General features: G+C 38.3%; 1 protein-coding gene across 10 annotated transcripts in view; it reads right to left on the bottom strand.

The window, feature by feature from the left end:
- The window catches only part of Phka1 (phosphorylase kinase regulatory subunit alpha 1), a 108,479-nt gene extending 83,572 nt beyond the window's left edge, over window positions 1-24,907 (bottom strand). For 6 of the 10 annotated variants that reach the window (XM_074063604.1, XM_074063605.1, XM_074063607.1 and 3 more), the window contains exons 1-7: window positions 24,409-24,907; window positions 23,080-23,238; window positions 18,009-18,056; window positions 15,614-15,782; window positions 9,343-9,425; window positions 5,755-5,835; window positions 102-200 (exon numbers count right to left, since the gene is read on the bottom strand). In XM_074063604.1, coding sequence (XP_073919705.1) covers window positions 102-200; window positions 5,755-5,835; window positions 9,343-9,425; window positions 15,614-15,782; window positions 18,009-18,056; window positions 23,080-23,238; window positions 24,409-24,486 — 717 coding nt within the window. In that variant the 5' untranslated portion in view covers window positions 24,487-24,907. Of the gene's footprint in view, window positions 1-101; window positions 201-5,754; window positions 5,836-9,342; window positions 9,426-15,613; window positions 15,783-17,231; window positions 17,354-18,008; window positions 18,057-18,668; window positions 19,306-23,079; window positions 23,239-24,408 lie in introns of those variants that run through there. The other 4 variants (XM_074063612.1, XM_074063614.1, XM_074063606.1 and 1 more) reach the window with 4 other exon arrangements.
- Window positions 24,908-25,682: the final 775 nt, after the last annotated feature.

Genomic DNA, 25,682 nt, shown 5'->3' with positions numbered 1-25,682 from the left:
AATCAGAAGATGTACTGTTATTTAGCTCTCCTTAATTTAAAGCCCATGCTAAGTTTGGGCAAGAATACAATGTGCTATAACATGGTTCATCATTTTCTTACCTGGCAGTGCTGTACTTCATCAGCCAGGACATGGATAACTGATTGGGGCCCACCTTTTACGCCGAACAGGTCCAGTTCATCTAGTGCTTCTAGGGCTGCCTGTGAGGAGCAATGGAAGAAGGGACAATTTTAGTGGTAAAGCACATGCGTAGCATGCACAAATTCCTGGGTTCAACCCCAGTACTACAAAAAACAAACACACACACACATACACAAAACCCCAAGAACATTATACATTTCTTCTCATACTCTTGTATCTTATCAATTTACATGATGTCACTTTTGAACATGTTTGACATAAAATACAGTAACATTCTTTATTCCCAGAGGCTTCAAGTTTTACTTTGCCTCTCATATTGTCCCAAAGAAAGTTAAAATGGAGTCTGTAACACTATCAAGTCAAACAGCATATTTTAAAAATAATGTGAGGACCGGGTATGGTAGCTCATACTTATAATCCCAGTTAGGAGGCAAGGAGGATCATGGTTTGAGGCCAGTCTGGGCAAAAAAGATCTTATCTGAAAAATAACTAAAAAACCCAAAAATGCAAAAAGGGTGGCCTGGGGGCATGGCTCAAGTGGTAGAGAGCCTATCTAGTAGGTGCAAGGCCCTGAGTTCAAACCCCAGTACTGCCAAAAATAATTTGAAGATCGCACATGAATTCATAGTAAATCATTCTTTTGGCAGGAAACTCCAACTAAGATACCGGCATAAAGAAAGCACTAAAAATTGTATTGCGCAAGATAAATCAACAACCATGAGGTTTTGCCATATATCTGAGTTTCCACAGAGAAGCAGATGCTCTAGGAAGTTACCATATTTTACTTTTTTTTGATGGTACTCAGGTTTGAACTCAGGGCCTCATGCTTGCTAAACAGATACTACTACTTGAGCTACTCTGCCAGGCCTATTTTGTGATAGCCTGTGCTGGCTTCAAATCCCAATCCTCCTGATCTCCGTCTCCTGAGTAGCTAGGATTATAGGCTAGGATTACAGGATTACACTGGTGCCTGCCTCTATATTTGACTTTTAAAATGAATGTATTAATTATCAAGGTAAAAGATGAGTTTCCATTTCTTTAAAATATTGTCGACTGTCACCCTGCTGGGCAATAGATCTCAAAACTTATTCTGCCTGTCTGTCTGAAACTCTGTACCTCTTGACCAACAACTCTTCATTCCTTCCTTCTTTTTATACCCAAGTCACAGGAGACTACCATTTTACTCTCTACTTTTAGTTAGGAGTTTGACTTTTTAAGTGAGATCATCATGCTTTTTGAAAATAGAATTTACTTATTAATTTCTCACTTTAAAAATATATTTTCTGATCCTAAAACTAAAATATACTTCTTATATAGTATTTTGAAAACATAGTAAAGTATAAAGAGGGCAAAAGATCATCCAAAACAACCACTGTTAATATTCTTGACATGTTTCCTCTTAGTTTTTCCTATGCATACTTGTAGATAGTTGAGATCACATTTAGTATATTACTTTTTACAATTAATATTATAGCATAAGTGTTTTTCCATGTTATAAACTCTATTTTAACATAATAATCTCTCATACAGCTGTAATAAAGTATATCTGTCCATTTTGAAATTGTTGGAAATTTAGATTGTCTTTAATTTTGTGCTATTAGAAACACCACTTTGATAAACCTTTCTTACTAAATTATAAATTCCCTAAGGTCAGGAATTGCATTTTTCACCAATATCAAGCACACAGCATGGCATATAGTAAGCTTGTTGTCAAGATAACAAATAACTGTTTTCATTTCACATTATTTTATAAGCATTACTTCCCTGAAGTAAAATCATTAGGTCAAAGGGTATGAACAATTTTTGAGACATAATACTAAATTGCTTCTTATGCATGTTATACCAATATAACTTACCACTAGCAGTACATGACAGTACCTTCCTTAATATAAAGTATTTATCTCAATTTTTTCTGATTTGATAAAAAGGTATATTTATTGCATTGCAATGCTTAAAAGGTTGGATATTATTTCAAAAATTCATTAGTTATCTGTAGTTCCTCAATTATGATGTTGACCTGACATAGATGTGGGAGTAGAAGGCAGTTCTAGATAGCTTTCCTGAAGAAATGACATCTAAACTAAAACCTAAATAGTAAGTACAAGTCAACCAGGCACAAAATACTCATTAACTGCAGAAGAACCCAGCAGATACCAAGAGATCAAAGACAACATCAACAGTAACAGGACAAATTTATATCATCTGCTCCCTGATAATAGATAAAGCACTTCTGAGGTATTCTTGCTGAAAGCATATACCTTGAATCTAACCATGAAGAAATACCACACAAAATAAAACTGAGGAACATTCTATAAAGTAACTGGCCTGGGGCCAGGTAAGAAAAGGTGAAGCGGATCTGCTGTGGTAGAGTACGTGATTAGCATGCTCAAGGCTCTAGAATCCATCTCCAAGACCATACAAAATAAAACAAACAAAGACTAGCCTGTATTCTTCAAAATAATGACAAGACCAAAGTACTGTTCCAGATTAAACAAGCCTTAAAGCGGTATTACAACTAAATGTAACATGCTATTCTGGATTATATCCTGCATCATAATATTTTTTATTTTACCATGAATGACATTATTAGAACAATTAAAGAAATTTGAATGGGGTCTGTGGTGTGTATAATGCTAGTGTTTTTTCCTGATTTTGATGATTGTACCATAGTTATAAAAGAGTCTTAAGAAGTTCACAATGAAGTATTTAGGAGTAGTGGGGCATCCTATCTGCTCACTGACAATTCAATCTGCTCAGAAAAAATGTGTGTGTGTGTGTGTGTGTTTGTGTGTGTGTTTGTATGTATATAAACAGTGAGAAAGATAAAGCAAATATTAACAGGTGGGGAACTTGGATGAATGGTAATTGGAATTCTTTGCACCATTCTTGCAACTTTTCTCCAGTCTGAAATGATTTCAGAATAAAAAGTAAGGAGTTGAGGATGTATGTAGCTCAGTGGTAGAGCACTTGCCTAGCATGTGCTGAGGCCCTGGTTTAGAGTCCTGGCACCATTAAACAAATGATTAAATAAATATAATAAAAAATAAAAAGCCATTTCAGTGGCTAAAAATTTAGAAAAAATATCCAAAATTATTGACACTATAGAGTTAGTAAGGGTTGAGGAAAATGGTATATACCCATCATGTATAGAGGGAGAATAATAAACCAGTGGAAATTCTTTTGGAGAAAAGTTTTAAAGTTTATATTCCTTAATTCAGTGGTTCCATTTTTAGAAACCTATCTGTTGGGAACCAAAAGCCACAGTCTGACAAGGTCACTGTAGCTTAGAAACATTCCAACAAGGTCGGAATCTGCAGGTACACCATGCCTCTATCATGGTGGGAAGGAATGCTAAGTGGTTTCCCTTGACTATAAAGAAATTTATACTTAGTCAAGGACACTGGCAGTAAGAATGCAGGGTGGCAAAAACAGAAAGGTTGTAACTAGGTCAGAGTGTTTTTGATGTTTAAGTCTCTTCTTCTTTTGTATAAAGCTGGCTGAGAAAAATAAAATTTTGCCAGTTGGTCACCAGCCTTCTGGTTCTCTCAATATGTGTTTTGTCATTCCCTTCCTGAGTGAGTCCTTTTGTATGTCTTGTCTGTTCATTCCTTCCCTGAGCCCTTCCGGGTCAAGGACCTATACTATGAAAACATTTGTTCAAGTTACCAGGATATATGTACAAACATCTTCATTAAAACATTATTTGCTAAGGTAGAACTAGTTATTCTGTTTATACCAAAAATGCCAGTTACAAATGTAAGCAATGGGAGGGAAATGGACCCACTAGTCTGGCCATCCTTCTTTTCCTGCCTCTCAGCATCTCTCTGGCAACCCTCCTTCTCTGTTCTTTTCTCTCTCCTGTTGAAATTCTATGTATAAAACTATTTCCTTAGCAGCATGTGTGTGAGGAAAGAAGCTTTTCTACTCTGCTTTCTAGGAACGTGATTTGTGTATAAAAGTTGAAAATAAACCAAAAAAATTACAACAAAATAAGAAAAAGAAACATTTTAAAGAAAAAAATTTATTTGCAAGGCTGGCAGAATGGCTTAAGTGGTAGAGTGGCTACCTAGCAAGCATGAGGCCCTGAATTCAAACTCCAGTACCACCAAAACCATTATTTGCAATAGTAAAAAATGGAGACAATTTCATCAATACAGCAATTATTAAATACTACACAGCAACTGAAAATAATAAATTAGCTTTATCTGTATGAAATTACTTGGGAGGATATTTAGTTATCTTGTTCAGTCAGTGACATATGAGACTGATGAAAAAATTTGGTTGCACAGAAGTAGGTATAGTAAGATATTAAAAATAATCAGCTGGGCACTGGTGGCTCACACCTGTTATCCTAGCTACTAAGGAGGCAGAGATAAGGAGGATAGCACACAGTTCAAAGCAAGCCTAGGCAAATGGTTCAAAAGACCCTAACTTGAATAATCCTATCACAAAAAAGAGCTGGTGGAATGGCTCAAGGCATAGGTCCTGAGTTCAAGTCCCAGTACAGCAAAAAAAAAATCTCAATATCTAGACCACACTAGTAATCAAAAAATATGTTAAGCCAGGTGGCACATGTCTGTAATCCAGTTATTTGGGAGATTGAGGCAGGAGGATCGCAAGTTCAAGACCAGCCTGGGCAACATACTGAAATACCTGTCTCAAAAACAAGCACATTAAAAAGACAGTTTAGCCAGGGGATAAAATGTTTTTAAGTACAAAGTTCCAAATGTATGTATTAATGCAATTGTATTAATTACATGATTTAAATTTTCTATGATCTTATCTTTGGTTTACTGAATTATCATAGCCTGACAATGTTTTTTGTGAAATTATTCTCTTATAATCATTTCTCTTTTACTTTATATTTCTAATATATTTTTCTATGTATTAGTTGAAATTACATTCCAGACCAGACTTTCTCATTACATGCTGTGCCTTTTAAAATCTCCCATGACTCTTTTGTTTTCTTTATTCCTTGTGACACTTTTTGTTTTGGATTCTATTTCATTTGACATTAGTCTCCCCTGTTCATTTTTGTCAGACTTTACTTTGCCTAGTCATGTTTTTAATCTTTCTGTATCATTTTGCTGTATAGGGAGAATATATTATATTTCCTTTTTCTTTTTTAAAATCAATCTGTTTCTTTGACTTTTAAGTAGGCGATATTAAATCACACTTATTTATCATAATGGATATATTTGATCTTATTCCTGCTATCCTAGTTTATGCAAAAGAAGATAAGATGAAAATAGTCAAGTAGAAAGGTGGTGGTGATGATGATAGTGGTGATATGGGAGACAAAGACAGTAAAGGAAATGGAGGATTGAGATATAGTTCTTTGATATCAAGCTTGTTCAATTGGTCTATGGAAGGACAAAGAGCTTCCTTTTGTTTATGGGAAATATGAACAGAGACATGTCACAAAGGCAATTGAATATCAAACCTAGAGCTTATGAATGTTTTTATCTACATTCCATGGCAGAATCTAAATTTTACCTGTGGTTTAAAAGAATAGTTTGATGATGGTCTATATGCACATTAAGATTTTATCTGTGGCAGAGGTACATTAGACTTCCTTGACCCATATTTGCTGCAAACAAGAAAGGAAATTACCTTTGCCATTCCAACAGAACTGGCATTCAATTCTGAGATCCCTTGGTTGGTCTTGTCGCCACGTTCCCATATCCCAAAGTCCTGACATAGAATAGCCAAAATATCATTAGTAAGTCATAACTACTAAACACTCACTAGATGCAGAACCCTCAAATAAAAAAAGAGTAACAGTAGTTAATTTACCACACATATGCATACCCACAATTCTTATTCAAGGGCTGCCCATGAGCTGTGTGACCTCTTCAATTACTTTCTCAGTAGCTTTAAATTCCATTGGGGCCTCTAAAAATTTGTAAGCCTCCTCAACAGTTAATCAGGAGAACTAACAACTATAACTCAGTTCATCTACTAGAGATACTTCTCAAAATTTTTTACCACAGCAGATCCTCTGCTATGGTAAAATAGAAAGGGAGCCTAAACTGCAGCCCAGTATTTTATCTTAAACATCCATTCTGATTTTATCCTCTATTGGCACTGACAATGTACTATGCACCAACCTACATACTTTATGTATTATCTTCCTTAATCCTTACATTTTACAGATGATGAGACTGGGTTACAAAGATAATTTAAGTGACTCACCCAAAGTCACATAGCTAATAAGTGACAAAACTAAGATTAAAATCCAAGTTCTCTTACCCCAAAGCCTACTTTTAACCATAGCTCTATACATCTCCTTGGTAATAAAAATAATATTTCAAGTTACTTTTTAAACCTTTTTATTTTGAGATAATTTTAGGCTTACACAGCAGTTGCAAAAACAGTCCAGTGAGATCCCATATACCTTTTGCTTAGTTTTCCATAATGTTAACATCTAACATAACCAACAGTGAAACTGTCAACACTGATAAGATATTATTCCTCATTTTTTTTGGTGGTACTGGGGTTTGAATTCAGGGCCTCACACTTGCTAGGCAGGTGCTCTACTACTTGAGTGACTCCATCAGCCTTCAATATGATATTATTAACCAAACTATGAACTTTATTCAGACTTCAATAGTTTTTCACTAATAGTGTTTTTTTTTACATTCCAGCATTTAATCCAGAATTCCACATCATTTTTGTCATATCTTCTTAGTGCCTTCCAATCAATGGTGGTTCCTAAAGTCTTGCTTTTCTGACCTTGACACTTTTTGAAGATTAGTGACCAAGTATTTTATAGATTTTCCCTAATTTAGGTTTGTTGGGTCCTTCTTAGTACATTATATTAAGGGTATAAGAGACTGATTCATTATAGGTGATACTAACCTTCTTCACTTAGTTAAGGTGGTATATGCTGAGTTTCTCCATTCTACTGTTACTGTTTTTCCCTTTGTGATTAATAAATATCTTGAGAGAGGTATTTAACACTACAAAATTATCCTCTTTCTTCTTAAACACCGACCCATAATTCAACATCCATTAGTGGATCTTGCCTGCAACAATTATTACATAGGCATTTTAATGATGATTTTCTAATTTCTCCATTACTTCTACAATCATTAATTACAATCTTCTCCAAGGAAGGCTGTCATTTCTTCCTTGTTTAATTAGTTAAATAGTGATAGGGACTTATAGATACTTAGAGTTTTTTCCCTGGTTTATAATAAAATACTATTTTCTTGCCCAAATTGTTAAATGTTCCAGCTTTGGCCATTGAGTATCTTCTCAGGTTGATTCCCATGCCTTTTTAACGTTATTCATGATGTTTTCTTGTGCTCTTTTGACATGCCCTATTCTTTTTTGAGCATTTCTTCACTGTTTGACATTACAAAATGCTCCAATCTCATCTTGTATTTTTCTTGCCCCAATCCTGGAATCAATCAATTCTGTAAGAAGTCCTGATTTATTTTATTAGAAAATGATAGTTAAGAATCCAAGATCTAGGCACATGGTATGTTCACTGTCACTGGGGTGTCACTGCTTCTAAGCACCACTGAACAGAACTTGGAAACAGACATGTGCACATGTGTACATGCATGCATGCACACACTGCTGTAGCATGGATCTTAAGTGTCCCTAAAAGCTCATGAGTTAAAGGCTTGCTTGAAAGCATTTGTGATGCTATTGGGAGAGGGTGAAACCTTTAGGATAGGGATTCTAGCAGAAGGAAGTTAGGTTATAGCATGTATAGGGGGGTACCCTTGAAGGGGATATTAGGATCCTGGTTCCTTTCTGTCTCTTAAGTTTCCAAGCCACCACGATGAGGAGCCCCCTGCCACACACTCCCACCTTGATGTACTGTGTCACCACAGGCCTAAATCACCATGGCAAAGGAGCAGTCAGAGAAGATGACTCTGGCAGTGAGTTTCCAGTATAGTCTTTGAGGGACTGCCTTTATGAATTCTACATTATTGAAGTACAGTGGTGTATAAAACTGCACATATTTAAAACTGTAAAATATGATTAATTTTGACCTATATTTATGTAAAGGACACTTGCAAAATCCCCAAAAGTTTCCTTACACTCCTCTGCGATTTATCTTTTCCTCTGATCCTGTCATGAGATAACCAGGAATCTGCTTCCTATCACTTTAAAATTTCTAGAATTTTATATTAATGGCATCATATAATATGCACATTTTTGTGTGACTTCCTTCACTAAGCATAATTCCTTTGATATTCATCCACATTGTTGCATGGATCAATAGTTCATGCCTTTTATTGCTGAACCATATCCCATTTATGGACATATTAAAATTTGTTTATCCATTTACCTGTTGATGGATATTTGGATTATTTGCAGTTTGGGGGATTATGAATAAAGTATCAATGAACAACAACAACAAAAACTGTTTATGTTAGACTGAAGAAAAAACACACATTCCTATATAGTACCTAGCATTTTATACAGAGAATATGCTATATATGATGATTTAATATGAACCTACCTCAAATGATAGTTGTAAAGACAAATGTTGTTGTATAATAAGTTCTAAATCAATACTCACAAATAACATTAAACACATGACTAAATTTTATTTCTACATATACAACTGGCCCACAATACTCCCTAGCCATCTTGTTCCTGTTTAAGACTTGAAACCAAGCCAGGTACAATGGCTCCATGCTTATAATCCTAGGAACTCAGCAGGCAGAGATCAGAAGGATAAAGGTTCAAGGCCAGCCCAGCCAAAATGTTTATAAGACTCCATCTCAACTAATAAAGGCTGGGTGTAATGGCATGCACCTGTCATCCCAGCTGCATGGGAAGTATAAATGCCCAGGCCAACCTGGGCATAAACACAAAGACCCTATTTACCTGCCTAGCAAGTGCAAGTCCCTGAGTTCAAACCCCAGTACTGTAAAAAAAAAAAAGACTTGAAAATATTCAAGTAAAACCACAATTTAGTCTCAGAATGCCACATATGTACCATGATGTGGAGTTTTAAAGTACAGCATCTGAACCTTCTTGCCTATCTACCAGCCTTGGAAAGAAGGCAAATAGGGGATAACAGATCTTAGTAAAGAAAGAGACTAACGATGATTTCTGCCAGAAGCCTTTTAAAGTAGTTCAGTATGAGGGGCAGCGTTAAGAGAAAGAGTACGCTGCCCAGTGTTTTAGAACCAAAACTGTATGTTTAAAACTCATTTCAAAATGAGTACTTACAGCAGTTTTATATGCAGCTTCAATGTAAAACACAAGGTTCTGTATGAAATTAACTTCATCTAGGCTATGGATGATATGGAGTCCTGAGAGAAGGAGAAAAAAGATATGCAGATGGTCAATTATTATTGCAGGGCTCAAGAAATAGAGCTGAATCTACTTCCCTTAGGTTGACTTGTATTCACCTTTCTAACATTAATGGCTTAAGTTTCTTCCTAATTTTAAAAAACAACCTTTTTTGGCAGTACTAAGGTTTGAACTCAGGGCTTTGCACTGGCTAGGCAGGCACTTTATTGTTTGAGCCATGCTGCCAGCCCTAAAAAACAACTTTTTGGGACACAATTCTCATACCATCCAACTCATCCATTCCAAGTGTATTTGGTATATGCACAGTTGTGCAACCATCACCCCAAAAAAGAACCCTGTACTCATTAACAGCACTCCCCATTTCCCTTCAATACTTGCACACCCCCAGCCTAAGTAATTACTAATCTACCTTCTGTCTCTATAGATTTGCCTCATTGGACATTCTAAGGCTGCCTAGAAAATTGGCAAAGCCTAGTGTCTGGTGTGTCACTAAAAACTATGGTTTTTAGTGAAGAATGGTATGTGGGTCAGTGAACTGGGCGGGAAGACCTGCCTTCAATGTGAGTAGAACCATCCAATATACTTGGGGCATAGACAGAACAAAAAAGAGCGAAGCTAGCTCACACAGGACTCTTCTTGAATGGGTGTATTTTTTGGCTGCTGTCACCCATGGACATCAGACTCCAGTTCTTCAGTCTTTGAATGTAAACTTGTACCAGTGGCTCTCCAGGGGGCTTTCAGGCCCCCAGAAAGATTTGGATGGTGTTGCATCCCCAAACTCTCATTCTGGAGATTTCTAGCTTCTTGAACTGAGCAACTACAGGTTTCCCTGATTCTCCAGCCCAGATGGCCATTGTGAGATTATTTAGCCTCTGATTATGTAAGCCAATCTAATACTCGCTCATATTCTACTGGTTCTGTTTCTCTGGAGAACCCTAATATATTAGTGTTTCCTCTTTTGTTGTTTTATGGTTTATTTTGTTGGTGGTACTGGGGTTTGAACTCAGGGACTTGCGGTTGCTGGCAGGTACTCTACTACTGGAGCCACTCCACCAGGCATCTTGGCACCCTTTTCAAAGATCAACTGAACATAATATGATGGTTTATTTCTGAACTCTCCATTTTAGTCTATCTATCTGTTTATCCTCATACTAGTGACACACTCTTTTGGTTATTGTAGCTGTGTAAAATTTTAAAATTAGGAAGTAGGAGACCTCCAATTTTGTTGTTCTTTTTCAAGGTTGTTTTGGCTATCTGAATGGTGCTCTAAATGGTATTTGTTATGAGTATTATGTTTGCTGTTCATTAAACATACTGAAAAAGTATATAAAATATAATACATTGTAAAACCTATAGGAAAACAATATTGTGTGCACTTGTAAGCCCTATGATGTAAACAAATACCATATGGTGCTGATATGCAGATCAGCTAACCCTAAGCTGGTGCCAATATGCAGATCAGCTAACCCTAAGCTGGTGCCAATATGCAGATCAGCTAACCCTAAGCTGGTGCGGATAAGCCAGCCTGCTATGAATATTTAAACTCTACTTGCTGCGAGACCAACATCACTTCCTTTCGACCAGCAACACACATCAAGCCAATCGGGAACAGTCCCAGACGAAGTGGACTGGACACTCCACACGGCACGTCGGATTCCCTGGGTGTCCTGGAGGTGTATTGAGACAGAGAACTAGCCAGGACCAGTTTGGAGTTAGCCGCCAGCAGACTAAGATTCACGTCGCAAGGTGAGCACAGCTTAAGGAAGGCTGAGGCACTATCGGGCATAGGTTGTAACTCCCTACAATAAAGTGTGTGTATGAGCAACTTAGTTCCTACCTAAGTTAATTCATTTAGCACCTGACTGATGGTCAACTTTGCACCATCGACTGCTCGTGACAATATTCTGCATTTCTCTGAGGTTCTGTTCACTCTTATTATTTTTCTCCATATCCTTGACTCTCTACTAATCTATGTTTATTTCCTTTTGTTGTTGTTATTGTTTTTGGGCAGTGCTCGGGTTTTGAATTCAGGGCCTTATGCTTGCTTGCCAGACAGGCATTCTACCACTTGAGTCATGCCCCAGTCCTTTTTGCTTTAGGTATTTTTTGAATAAGAGTCTCACATTTATGCCTAGGTTGGCCTGGACTATGAGCCTCCTAATCTCCACCTCCTGAGAAGCTGAGTTTACAAGTGTGAGTCACAATGCCCAGTAAGGGCTATGTTTATTTCTTTAATCATGACTTCCTTTTGATTTGTGGGCATTCTTACAGAAACAGTTTTAAAGTCTTTGTCTCCTAAATCCAAAATATGGGCCCTTTCAAAAGTAATTTCTGCTACCTGCTACTTTCTTCTTGCTTTGCATGTCTCACAAATTTTTGTTGAAAATTGGATATTTTAGATAATATGTTGTGAGAAATCTAGATACTAATACTCTCTTCTCTGGAGATTGTTTTTTTGTATTTTTATTTAGTGACTTGGCTGGACTATTTCAGTGAAGTCTATTTTCCCCACTGTGTAGGCAACTGAGGCAGGCTAAGATAGGAAAAGTAATGCAGCCATGAAGACGAACGAAATGTTATCATTCGCTGGTAAATGGATGGAATTGGAGAACATCATTCTGAGTGAGGTTAGCCTGGCCCAAAAGACCAAAAATCGTATGTTCTCCCTCATATGTGGACATTAGATCAAGGGCAAACACAACAAGGGGATTGGACTATGAGCACATGATAAAAGCGAGAGCACACAAGGAAGGGGTGAGGATAGGTAAGACACCTAAAAAACTAGCTAGCATTTGTTGCCCTTAATGCAGAGAAACTAAAGCAGATACCTTAAAGCAACTGAGGCCAATAGGAAAAGGGGAACAGGTACTAGAGAAAAGGTTAGATCAAAAAGAATTGACTTAATATTGTATTTCAGGTTGAACATTTGTGTCTTTCTCTGAGCCTTCTTTTCAATTGCAAATATATGTATATTATTCACACCCTGGCCTGGGGACAACTCAAACCACCCTACCTCAGCCCAGGGACCACCCATGCTCCTCCCCACTCATGGATTATTGGTGATCAATAGGTTTTTCCCCTTCTATAGGTTAGCACAGCTTTTTAAAGCACTTGGAAAGAGGAAGATGCTCTCTGCTTCCACCTCATACCTGGTCTATCATGGCTATTTGTTAACTTTTTCCCATAACTTTTAATAAACGCCAATATCTCCTTTACTATGCCCATGTATCCTGCTTGGATGCTTCCATGTGGGACACAAAGAATTTGGAAATCTTCTGATCAGAGACCACACAAGCCTACAATACAACCTCTGCTATTTCTCAGAGGGTGTAGCCTTGTGTATAGCCCTAGAAAGACCATGGTTTGCCAGGAGTCTCATCAACTATCTCCTTCCCTGATCTGTGTCTGCCTCAGTTGGTATCATACTACGCTTTTCACCTCTACTAATTTCAACTGATTGCTCTATTGGTTTTTTTACAAAGTCCCAAGGTATAAATTGCTCCATCGTCTGAAACAATTAAATTCAAGTCCCTTTCCAGGTGATGTTTGAGTCAAGTCTTTGAGACTTGTTCCAACACTAGTTACTCTTCTTAGCTGTCTCTTTCCTTGGTCCTATTGAAACCTCTAGCTAGTCTATCTTTTAGCTTCTTGCTTTATTGAGCAACTTACTTCATCTAAATTGAATAGAACCAAAATCTGCATTGCTTTTAAAGAGTGCCCTTAGGCCTAAGCTTTGCTCCCAAAAAGTCAATTCTCTTCGGAAGAGATAAAAAGCTTTATTCTTACAGTTTGACTCTCCCCACAGCAAAATTTCTGTTAGTGCTCCTGAGCTGATGATGAGAATGGTGGCCCATTCCTGCATTACAAACTGAATTTCTGGAAGAGGTGGTAGCCTCTGATCTCAGCTTACATCTCCCACTGGAAATCTCTACCCCATTACAGCCATGGGCTGAGGGCAAACAGTACCTACTATTCTCACCCTGCCCTGCTACTCAACAAGGGGTAGGGGAGAGGAGGACCACAAAGCTGTTCTTGCTGGGACTAGAGCTTCTGTAACATGGAGTTGGGAAAGATGAGAAATGATGGCAACCTACTTCTTTTGGGGAGAGACAGTAGCCTTAAATTGAAGCTGGGAGGAGAGGGACTTATACTTTTGGCTATAACGATAATTACATAGTACTTCTGTCATACTGAGTTGGAGTGGGAGAGGGAGTAGGTTGAGACCTAAATGTCATAGTCCTTCACTGCTCTTAAGATATAATAAATTTACTGAAGGGTTTCTCTACTTGCTATATGTCCTTTAGACAATGTGAATGATTTTTAAGGGTCATTTTTTGAAAACAATTTTTAGCATTTATGGTTGCTTTAATGGGGGGGGATCTATGGAGCTCTTCACGTTACCACTTTGTAAGTTACAGTCAGATTCTATCTAAGTCTATTTTTTTTTACGGTACTTTTGCTAGGCAGGCACTCTACCACTTGAGCCACTCCACCAGCCCTGTTATGTGTTGGGTATTTTCAAGATAGGGTCTCGTGAACTATTTGCCCAGGCTGGCTTTCAACAGTGATTTTCCTGACCTCTGCTTCCTGAGTAACTAGGATTACAGGCATGAGCCACAGGTGCCCAGCAAGACCCAACTCTTTAGTTTTATATTTTGACATTTTTTCAGATGTATTTTACAGTCTAACCATAGAAGATGCCTAGCCTTACCGTGATGGCCAATACATTTCAAACTTCTCTCAAAATATTCCCTTCTTTTTCCTGATTTGTGAATTTCTATTTATTCTTCAAAGATCTGGTCAAAAGTTATCTACCTGATTCCAAGAATCTATCAAACTCAGCTGACCCAGTTGAAAATCAAGTAAGTTAGGAATCAATAATCATTTGTTGAATGAATAAATACGCCTCTTACAAGCCTTCTTAGTGTTATTCTGGGGCTACTCTGGCTCAAAATTACGAACCACCAGGGATATTAAGTTAGCGCTTGCTTTGTGTTAAAAAAAAACAAAACTCCAGAGTTGGTATTAAAATAATATAAGAAATGGAGTTATACCTGTCATTCTATTTAAAAAAAAAATAAAAGTACATTTGTTCTGTAAAGTATGTGGGTAGCTACTTCATAATTTTACAAAAAGGTTACTCAGCCTCTGGGATGTTTGTTCTAGAGGGAAAAAAAGAAAAATATATTACCAAATATTTATAAGAAAAAGAGAAGAGTATTCTGAAGGCATTCCCATCTTGGATCCCTTTAGTAGAGAATGAGCTCTATAACTAAATAGGAAAACAAAGAGACTGAACTGCCAAAGATGTGGTATTAGCCAGGTGTGGTGGTGCACAGCTGTGATCTCAGTTAATCAGGAGGTGGAGACAGGAGGCCAGTGAGACCCTCTCACAAAATAAAAAAAGTGTTTAGAAAGGGCTAGTGATATAGTTCAGTAGTGAAGCACTTGCTTAGCATGTATGAGACCCTGGGCTTGATCCTTAGCACCACAAAAAATGTGTTATTGTACGTACATTAACTTAGAAAAATCTGGCAAAGGTCTCATTAAATTTATAAACTGGATGTAATGAGATTCATTATGCCCATCCTCAATTTAATAGAAATAAAAGTGAATTATTCTGTTTCTTACATTTGCCTTTTTTAAGTGAAGCAACTAAAGATAATAACAAAACTACTTAAAAATAGACATTTACATTCTGATCCCTAAGGTATTTCCCTGAATAAAATGCAGATGCCTATAAATAGATGTCTTACTTATATTATATTATATTCATAAAGATATGATTTATAATACACTGATTTGATTTATATTTATATTGCAGACTTATCAGTATGAAGCATGAGAATAAGAAAGAAAACCCTAGCCCTTCCTTTTCATCTCCTGCTGAGATTAATAAACAATAAAAAATACCTGTCTAAAAAGATCTATCCCAGAATTATTGATTCTTATTTTAAGAGACTATTATTTAGCACCCCAGACTTGTTTCTCAATATAATAGAATATTACCTAGACCTCAAATAGTTACTTCTCTCTATTAAATTTACAAAATATTGCTTCCAATATGGTTCTTTGAGCAAGGTAAGGATCTATGCTATTTTCTAGCCAATATCTTTGGAGAAGCCAAGTGTGCCAGAGCAGGTGCTCCAAGCTCAGGGGTTTGCAGTACTTCTCTACTTTTACTGACCTGAGGCAGTCATTTGTGCTAAAAAGAGCAGGTACACAGAAGTAGCATCCAACTGCAGGTGTCCCCACTGGTCATCACCCACTACAGTGGCACAGGTTTTGGTGTTGTACTTGGCATGGAGACTGTCCTTAGTACTCTGACTGTACTTGAAGGACTCTACTTTATCCACCTGAATAAAAAAAAACAGTTTAAGGACATTCAAAAAATCAACAAATATGCCATGTTTCTGTAGTACTCCAAGAAATCATTGCATTCTGTCTTCAGCCAATTGTGAATATTTATACTAACATAACTGGGAAAGTCTGTCATTATTTTTCAACTTAAGTAATTTAGTGAGAAAACAACAGCAAATGATCAAAACCAGCTATTTCCTATTCATTATCTCTTTCACTCTTCAGATGATTGCTTTGCCACAATGTAAATATAAAACTGAGATTCCAGGTATTTGTGTGAAAACAGATTAATAAGAGATAATTCAGTGTTATGTATTTGTTCCTGAAACCAAAGTAAGGATTTTGAGGGAAATTAGGGAAAGAAAAAAGGTATGACAGAAATCTGAAACTATAGAGATCAGAAAGGAAACATTGGGAGTTGGGGGTGTAGTTCAGTGGTAGAGTGTGTGTTTGGCATGTATGAGCTCTGGATTCAATTTCCAACATACCTCCCCAAAAAAAGTTCAGAAGGAAAACACTGGGCAAGATCCAATTAAAAGACTTAGTTCCTGGAACTCAGATGTGATTATTTAATGGTAACTATTACACCTTAAATATGATTCATGAAATTAGTGACCTTAAACCTATTTGGGGGCTGGTGGAGTGGCTCAAGTGGTAGCGCCTGCCTAACAAGCACGAGGACCTGAGTTCAAATCCTAGTACCACCCAAAAAAAGGCTAACTAAACCTATTTGGTAAGGCCAAAAATGCAAATATCTAAAATACAAAAAAAGTAGCAAAGACAGGAAGAAAGGGAAATGACAGATGTGAGAGAGCCCAATAAAGAGATACATACAATAAATTTGTATGTACAGTAATGATGAAGCACATTTAAAAAATCATTTATAAGCCAAGTGTGATGGTACACAGCCATAATCCCAGCAATTTGGGAGGACACCGGAGGACTGGATTGAGTTTTAGACCAACCTGGGCAAAGTTAGTGAGACCCTATCTCAGAAACAAACTACAAACAAAAGGGCTAGGGATTTAAGAGGTAGAGTGCTTGCCTAGCATGGGTGAGGCCCTCAGTTCAATCACCAGTACCATAAAAAAATCATTTGTAGATGATAAGAAAATTCAGAAGACTGGAATTGATTTATATTTTAGATTTGTTCTGTGCCTGTGAACAGTCACTTTATGAATCTGGACCATGATTCCTTCTAATAAAACAATCTTGATCTATCCAGATAAGTCAGATTCAATGTGTACAACATGTGTCACAATCTCCTAGTATAAAACAATTTTTAGTAAAATACTTTCATATGCAGAAAACATCATGAACTCAAAAGATAAATGGTAGACTGCTAAAAAATATTTACAATGCTTGTAACAAAGGATTAGTGTCCACATTGTGTAATAATACCTCAGTAGGAAATAGACAACCTAAAATAAAAATAGGCAAAGTACCTAGTAGGCAATTCGCCAATGAGGAAATGCAAATCTTCAATCCATATATGAAGGAATGCTTGACTTCAACCGTGGCCAGAAAATGCAATTTACTGCAAGTCCAAGATCCCTTATCTCCAATCCTAAAATTTAAAATGCTTTGAAAATATTTTTTCACTTAACACATCAAAACTCATTTGGTGGGCTGGGGGCATGGCTCAAGTGGTAGAGTCCCTGCCTAGCAAGTTCAAACTCTGGTACCAGAAAAGAAAAAAACACTTATTTGGTGGCAACATCAGTTTCAAATTGACATAGGGTTATTTACAGACTTTATTCCATTTAGTATGAAAAGGCATGTTTCCCTACAGAGATATATATGGTTCTGTCCTGGACCCACTGAAGGCATTATATATATGCACTGACATGCACCATACTACCTTTTTAAAATCTGAAAAATTCTTAATTCTAAAATTAATCTGGTCATGAGGTTTCAGATGAGGTGTTTTAGACCTGTATCATCTTTTACCTAGTATACATAATTACAGGTAATGACAGACAAAGCCCATTTAAGAAATCATTTGTAAGAAGGGTGAAAAAAAGACTAAGGAAACATTCCAGTAGTAACTGGGTAGTGAGACTGTGGGTAACATTTTCCTCCCTGTTTTTCCAAATTTTCTACAATTAAATAGAGTTTAGTATTTGTGAAACTGAAAAAAACAAAACAAGCTATATGCATTCCCTACAGGGTAGAATATTATTGATGTGTTTTTGTTTGAGAAGTTGTTACTAACACCATACCTGTCTGATCATGCAGTGTAGCAGTCCCCTCATTAGCTTCACTACACTCTGTAGAAATAAATGGAAACAAGACTGTTATAAACATCCAGAGACACGAGAACACTTACTCAGCAACTACAGTTGGTGCATGACCTTTTGAGAACAAGTAACCCTATCCTGGGTTCTATTTACATGGCATTTACTTTATAGGTACACAGAAGAGCAAATTGCAGCTAAAAGTGGAATCAAAGCCTATAATCTGTGATTCCTTCAAGTTAAAAAAATAATAATGCAAGATTTGGCAGGTTTATGTAAGAATAAGCCAACCATCCTAGCAGAGGACAATCCACCAGGAAAAAAGGGACAAGTCAGCTCAAAAATCTTAAGGCTCTAAGGTTATTCTAAAATATATCCTATGGCCTTTTATCTTTTCTGAACTAGCCAAGACTTAAGATTCCACAGAAATATTTTTCTGGACATTTTTTCTAAATAATAAAGTGAATTACAAGTCAGAGTAAGTATAAATGGGAATTGCTAGTATGACTTAACACTTTCTCCATGAAAAACTGTCACAAACTTTTTAAGTCTCAAGTCAGTACTATTTCTCTTACTACGGCATGGCAATTTCTAAATCATAACAATCATAACACCCAAACTTCTGATCGCTAACTATATACTTACTACATGACACTAGAAGGATCCATCAATAGTGGCATGGGTAGGCAATATGTTTTGCACTGAACAGCTTCTCCATTTCTCTAAGATGCTTTCTGTTTCAGAGTGAGGAAAAAATCCAACCAAGTTACTCTAGAGTGCTGGCTCAGAGGTGGCTTCAGGACATCTCTGAAAACTAATCTATTTAGGAGCCACATCATTCTGTTATTCCTTCAAAACATATTCAAGTGGGAATACAAGCCACAGGCATGATAAGGAAAAATACCTATTAAGGTATGCTCCAACTCTTTACAAAGCCTTTTACTGGGAGAAAAGTAAAAATTGTTTCCTTGGGAGAGTCCCCTTTCTTATATATAAATGGTCCCCTTCCTTTGATGATAAAAAAATTAAAAAAAAAAAAGAACAGGCATGATCTTGTCACATCTGAAAGCCTAAACTAGTTAGTATAAAGCAATGAAACTGGCCCCTACAAGAAAATTCTTATACTCTGTCCTTACTGAGGGAGACCCCCTTTAATATACCATTTAACCAATTCTGATACATGTCCCCACATACTCAAAGGTTTCTACCACATTCTTTGTTTTCCAACATTCAATGCATGAGAGTGAAAAGCAGGGGCTAGGGTTTGAATAATCTTTTCTTAAATTCAGTGGCACAAAGACACTCATTTTTTTAACAAATTGAGGACCTCCAGTCAACCCTAGAGGCTTCAGCTTTTATACCATTCTGTAAGAAGTAAGCATTCTGGGCTCAATTCATTGGGTTCTTTGCTATTTCACTGCCTAGCCACTTTATTTCTTGCCTACCTATCAATTGTCTTTACAATCTAGCTCCCATCTACATTTTCTTTAGCTTCAAAAGCAAAATTGAGGAATCATGGACCCAGTGGATGACTGCTGGTTGCTGTCTACTTTTGTTCTCCTGGAATGGCCATTATCATCTATTTCTGACTCAAGTTCTAACTTCCAAGTCAGTATAAAGCTAATAAGGAACACTGAGAGGTAAGAATGCTGGGAAGTATCTGTATTTTGTTTTTCCCTAAACTTGGCTGTTTGCAGATTCAGGTGCACTAGATGGCATTATTCATACATCAGGCTTCTACATACACCAACTGACATGACACTCCCTCTCCCCTGTTCTTTTTGAGGATATGAATCTACATATCTGTGAGCTGATAATATAAGAATATATAATTGTACACCACCATATTTGTGTGACTATTATTTTTATAGCTATGAGACTGAATCTAGGTGCCTAAGAGAAAAAGGCATTTATAAAAACATACATTTGCATAATTCTATTCCCAATCTAGAATATGGTAGTTGCTTAAACCCCTGACTTCTTTTTGTCCAGAGTTCTCCTCAGTTCTGACATTATTTGTAAGAAAGAAACCAAGGTAAGAATTGGAAAGAAGAGTATAAAAGATTAACAGTGTTTTGAGGAAAATCCACACAGTAATGGAAAGTTGGCAGTAGGTAGGAATTTAATCTGTGGATTTACTGGATTCATTTACTGGCCATACATCAGTCATTATGTGACCTATGTACACTAGATCTGTCTGTACATTGGAATCATCTAGGTAATTTAAAAAATTGATGTTCCCTGGGTTCTACTTCTGTAGACTCTTACTTGTTCTAAAGTGAGGTCCAGTAAGGGTATTTCTGAAAAGCTTCCCAAGTAATTCTCATATACAGTCAGACTTTAGAATCACCCGTTTAAATCAGGAATAAACCCAGCCTCTTGCTGCCTTTGTAAATTAAGTTTTTTTGTTTTCATTTTGCTTTTTTTTTGTGGGACTGTGGGACTGGGGTTTGAACTCAGGGCTTTGCACTTGAAAGCAGGTGTTCTACTGCTTGAGCCACACCTCCTATCCATTTTGCTCTGGTTATTTTGGAGATGTGGTCTCAGGAACTATTTGCCAGCGCTGGCCTCAAACCAATCTCAGTCTCCAAAGTAGCTAGGATTATAGGCATGAGCCACCAATGGTACCTGCCTTATAAATGAAATAGTTAATGGAATATAACCATGTTAATTGCTTATTTATCACCTGTGGCTTTTTTGTGCTATAACTGCAGAGCTGAGTAGTTGGTCAAGGATCACAAGTGAACTATAACCCCGAAATATTTATGATCTGATGCTTTACAGAGGTAGTAAATCTGACCCCGGTCTAGATTAGTGTTTAATCAGGTTTGAAAAAATTAATGAGACCGAATAATAAAATATTTAGAAACATAGTATAAGTTCATAGAAACTTTAAAACTCCCACAGAACGTTTTCTTTTTTTTTGAAATTTTTCCTATATCCATGTTTTAAAACATTCCAAAGTTACTGGGGTGATTTTTACAACATGAAAAGTTATGTAATGAAACATTAAAACTTTAGAATGGCGGGAAGTGGGAGGTAAAGGGGTGAGGGAGAATAATAGAAGGGACTGAATGGATCAAAGTAAAGTATACTCACAGCGGGCACACAATGAGAAACCCTTTTGAACATCAATTTAGATATTAACAATGAAAGACAGAACTGTAAATAGATAACAGTGTGGGGGGTACTTGTGAGAAGGGGGAGGGTAAACAAAGGAGATTAAGGTGAAGGAAAATGGCTGATGGACTTCATATCCAAAAAAGAACAAAGAAACCTCTTGCAATAGTTTTAAGTGGGGCAGAGAGTGGGTAGAGAGGGAGAGACAGAGGGAGTGATCTAACCAATGTACAATATAAGCCTATTTGAAATTGTCACAGTGAATTCCCCCATACAACAAATATATCCTAATAAAAACATTAATGGAAAAAAATTTTACAATGGGCAATTCAGTATTTCCCTACTTTTCTTCTCTTCCTCTCTTAAATATTTTCCACTTTGGCTAAGGAAAGATGTCAACTTTGTAGAATGATTGGTCAACTGGGATATAACACATTTCTTTTATTAATATTGAAAAACATGATCAAATTGCACCAGGTATGTAATTCCAGTTCTACTGATATTAATTTCTAGCAAAACAAAACAAAGAAACAGAATTCTGAGATCATAATGGCAAAACATTCGGAGCAGGATGTAGGATTTGGGGAGACGGTTTACAGGTGATTTTTTAACACTTCTTTCTGTTTTCCAAATTTCTAAAATGGTATTATTTTTATAAATTCACTAAAACATTGATCTGTACTTCCTAGGCCAGAGCAAAAACTCAACACTTTTTTTTGCTAGACCTCTGTATTTCTCAATAATGAATTGAGAACTGCAGGTGTGGCTCAAGTGGTAGAGCAGTGTGAGGCCCTGAGTTCAGTCCCTGGTACGGCTAAAAATAATAATAATAATAATAATAATAATAAATGCTTGCTGTTACTGAGAACAACAAAGTAAGACTTGTCCCATTACCAAGAACTGCGGCCCCACAATATATTGGTGCCCTTAAAAATAACCAAATTTCGATATTCTGATTTATAGATGAAGACTGGAACTCTGATTGCCTAAGTCTGAGGGAGACCATGGAGAACATGGTTAGTGTAGAAAGAATCTTTTTCACTAATGGAAAAGAATCTGCATATGTCTTACAACTGACAGCAGAGTACTTCAACATTAAAAGTCTCATGTATACATGGGAGGCTGAGATCAGGAGGATCACAGTTCAAGGCCAGCCTGGGCCAATAGTTTGTGAGACCCCCCCATCTCCAAAATAACCAGAGCAAAATGGACTGGAGATGTGTCTCAAATGACAGAGTGCACGCTTTGCAACTGAAAAACCCAGAGTTCAAACCCCAGTCTCACCAAAAAAAACAAACAAAAAAACCAAAGTTCCAAGTAGCCCAGATAATAGTTCTTGATCTTTCAAGAGAATACAGTTTCCTTTGCATTTAAATATTTCTATAAAGGATGCTAATTTCCTGAGGGGAAGTGCCTTGAAAGTTGGCTTAAAGGGTTCGCCTTTAAGAGTGGGGGTAGGGAGGTAACAGGTTCTCTGAAACAGTGGTTATGACGATAAAGATCAACAAATCATTTTATTTGTGTCTAGTATCGAAGATCTGATTTGTGTCAGTTACACTAATACAAATACCACCAATCATTTTCAAAAGTGAAGTAAAACAGTAGGTATCTACCCCCCCAACACACACAAACATTCTTCTTAATGAGTATAAAATAGTGGTGACAACAAAATACATTAATTTGGAAACAGGACTATACATTTTAGGAAAGATTCCAGGACAGGATTTTCTACAGTAATAAACAGACTGTGCCCTCTTCCCCTGATTCAGCAAGTTTCAAGTTTCCACTGCAAAGAAATACCTCAGTACAATACAGGAAAACATTTTGGAATGCAATTTCAGGAAGGTGAAGAAAGGGCTAAGTTTCTTTCAATCCCCACTCCTTCTCCTACAGCCACACATAGCTCTAGATTTCTTTGTGTTGTCGTTTCACATACCTGCTCCAGTTCATAGGCCTTTGCTTTATCCTCATCTCGGTCAGCATTCTTCCGGTAGGCCAGACCCAAACCCCACACGGCCAAGATGCTGTACACATTATCTCGAACCCAGGCATCTTTCTGATCATAGCTGGCTGGAAGCAAACCAGTCACTGGATTCTGCAAGACCAAGAAAAAGAGGACAAGCAGCTAACCATATTGTTAAAGGAAACAAAACCTGTGGGAACAGGTTAATTGGGAATTTTGATCTTTCTTACACTTCTCCAGTCTCGCATTTTTATAACCTCCTCTTGTTCTGACCAATGCTCTTTCCCCAGAAAACTGAGGTATAATTGACAATAAAAACTGTACATATTTAAGGTGTGCAACCTGATGATTACATATATGCTTTTATTGTGAAATAACTACAATCAAATTAGTTAACATATCCATCACCTCACATAGTTACCTTTCTTTGGTGTGGTGAGAATATATATGATTTACTCTCTTAATAATAAATACATTAAGTATTACTAACTACAGTTATTATTAGACCCCCAGAACAAACTCACTCATCTTGTAATGGAAAGTTTGTACTCTTTCCAGATGCTATTTGAGAATGAGGACAGAACTGGCTGAGACCTTACAAGGAAAACCTGTGGGCATTATTAAAATAAAGGTATCAGTAAATGATATTATTTAATGCATTGTTAAAGAGTATTATTAAAAGAAATATTTTAACTTTCCAGTTAGACTCAACAACCAATGAAAATCAGCAGCAAAGGAGGACAAAAAAATAGGCATGTTGGTGCACACCTGTAATCCCAGCAGTGGGGAGACTGAGGCAAGAGTATGAAAAATGGAGGCCAGCATGGGCTACATTTCAAGACCCTGTTTCAAAAACAAAAAGTATACAATGGTCTTAATGATCATCTTAAGATGGCTAAATGTTCCTCTACCTCTTGGGGGAAGGAGATAAAGTCCAAACCTGGGGGCGAAGAGTGTCAATAAACAAGTGTCAACGTATCTTGCAACTGTGGCCCCGTAACCCAGCTGTGGCTTGTGGGGTGCGGAAGTCGTGGCTGTGGGGTGCCTGAGTCTGGTTCGGTTCCAGGGGCAACACTGACTTTCCTTCATGTCCTTTCTGGCCTCCCCCGATCAGGTGCAGATGAACCTGTCCCCTCCCCCAGGAGAGGTCACATGGGGTCTCTGTCATGTCTGCCTCACTCCACGTTCCCCAGCTAGGGGGCAGGAGAAGCACAAACACACGCATGAGAGTTCACCCAAGGTCTCCGTCCAGTCTACCACTCCCCCAATTCTCGACGATTCTAGGGGTCGCCGTCCACCCACCTGATGGCACAGGATGGTCTGATGCACCAGCCGAGCGTAGCCATCAAGACGGACCCCCGAGTTACTCCGGCTCCTCATGGCGCCGGGTTTGGAATCCCCTTAGAAAAAACGGCGCGGGTTCCTCAGAGGCCGACGTCCCCTATGGAAAGAGGCTCCAACGCAGCTGCACCGTCTCTTGGGAAGTCCGATGCCAGGCCCGACACAGCCTTCCCACTGCTAGGCTCTGGGGCCCGCGGGTCCGCCTAGCGCTCCCGGCTCCAGCGACCTCCGGAGGCCACAGCACGCCAGCACTGGCCGAGCGTCCTGTGGTCTAGGGCCCTTCCACAGCGGCCGCTGGCTGCCGCCCTTAGTCCCGCATGGCCTCCGTGGGGGACTCCAGCATCCTTCGCTCAACCCCAGGAGACCGCCGCGGTCCGGAGCTTGCAGCCCTGCCACAGACAGCGGGTCACCCTCCGCGGCACCGCCTCCACCTTGCTGGAGCCGCGAGCAGGGGGGCGGAGCGTACGCCGTCCTGGCGGCTGCGCGCTGCGACCCGGGGCCTCGGCCGCTGGCCCGCCCCGCGCCGGAGAATGTGTCACCGTAGGCAATGTGCTCTCGTAGGTTTATTTTCGAAACACTTCAAGTGACTATTTTAATTTTCCACACTTGCTGTGCACACACACAGGACGTCGAGGAGGCCGTTTCTCTTTTCTTCCGCGGGACTGGTTTTAGGATCCTACGGGGAAGTTCAAAACTGAAAGGAAACACACGTTTGAGCTTAAGAGCTAACGAACTGGATTTCCGGATCTTGGTTACATTTTAAATTTTGACCAAAAGTTCAAATTAAACTCCACACTCCGACTGAAACCAAACTAGATCGAACTCCCCGGAATACTTTATTTCTTAGAAACACACGGGCCAGTGGGCAGCCTTGGGAAGAAGCAAACGTGGCAGGCAGGGAACTTGGGCTGGGGACGAGCAAGCACCCTTGGGCGGCCTTCACCGAGAGCTAGAGATAGTGGAACTGCTTTGGAAAGCTCCCTCGTGCGCACATAAGTCACGAGGCTGAGGCGACAAAGACTCAGCTGAAAATAAAAGGGGAAAGGAAGCCTGGGAAAGGAACATACAGATCCCTGACTTCAGCAGAAGCGGGGCCCCAGGGCCTTTGCTTCCTCAGTCTACTGTTCCCACCCCCACCTCTCGCTTTCTGCGTGTCCAAATCCTGCATGCTTCTTAAGGATCAGCTGAAGTACCACCTGCTCTCCGAATGGCAGGGTGAGGAAATTAGACCCGTT

This window comes from Castor canadensis, chromosome X (assembly GCF_047511655.1).
Source record: "Castor canadensis chromosome X, mCasCan1.hap1v2, whole genome shotgun sequence".
NCBI lineage: Eukaryota > Metazoa > Chordata > Mammalia > Rodentia > Castoridae > Castor > Castor canadensis.
Note: the sequence above shows the minus strand (reverse complement) of the source record. Positions and strands in the feature narration are given on the sequence as shown.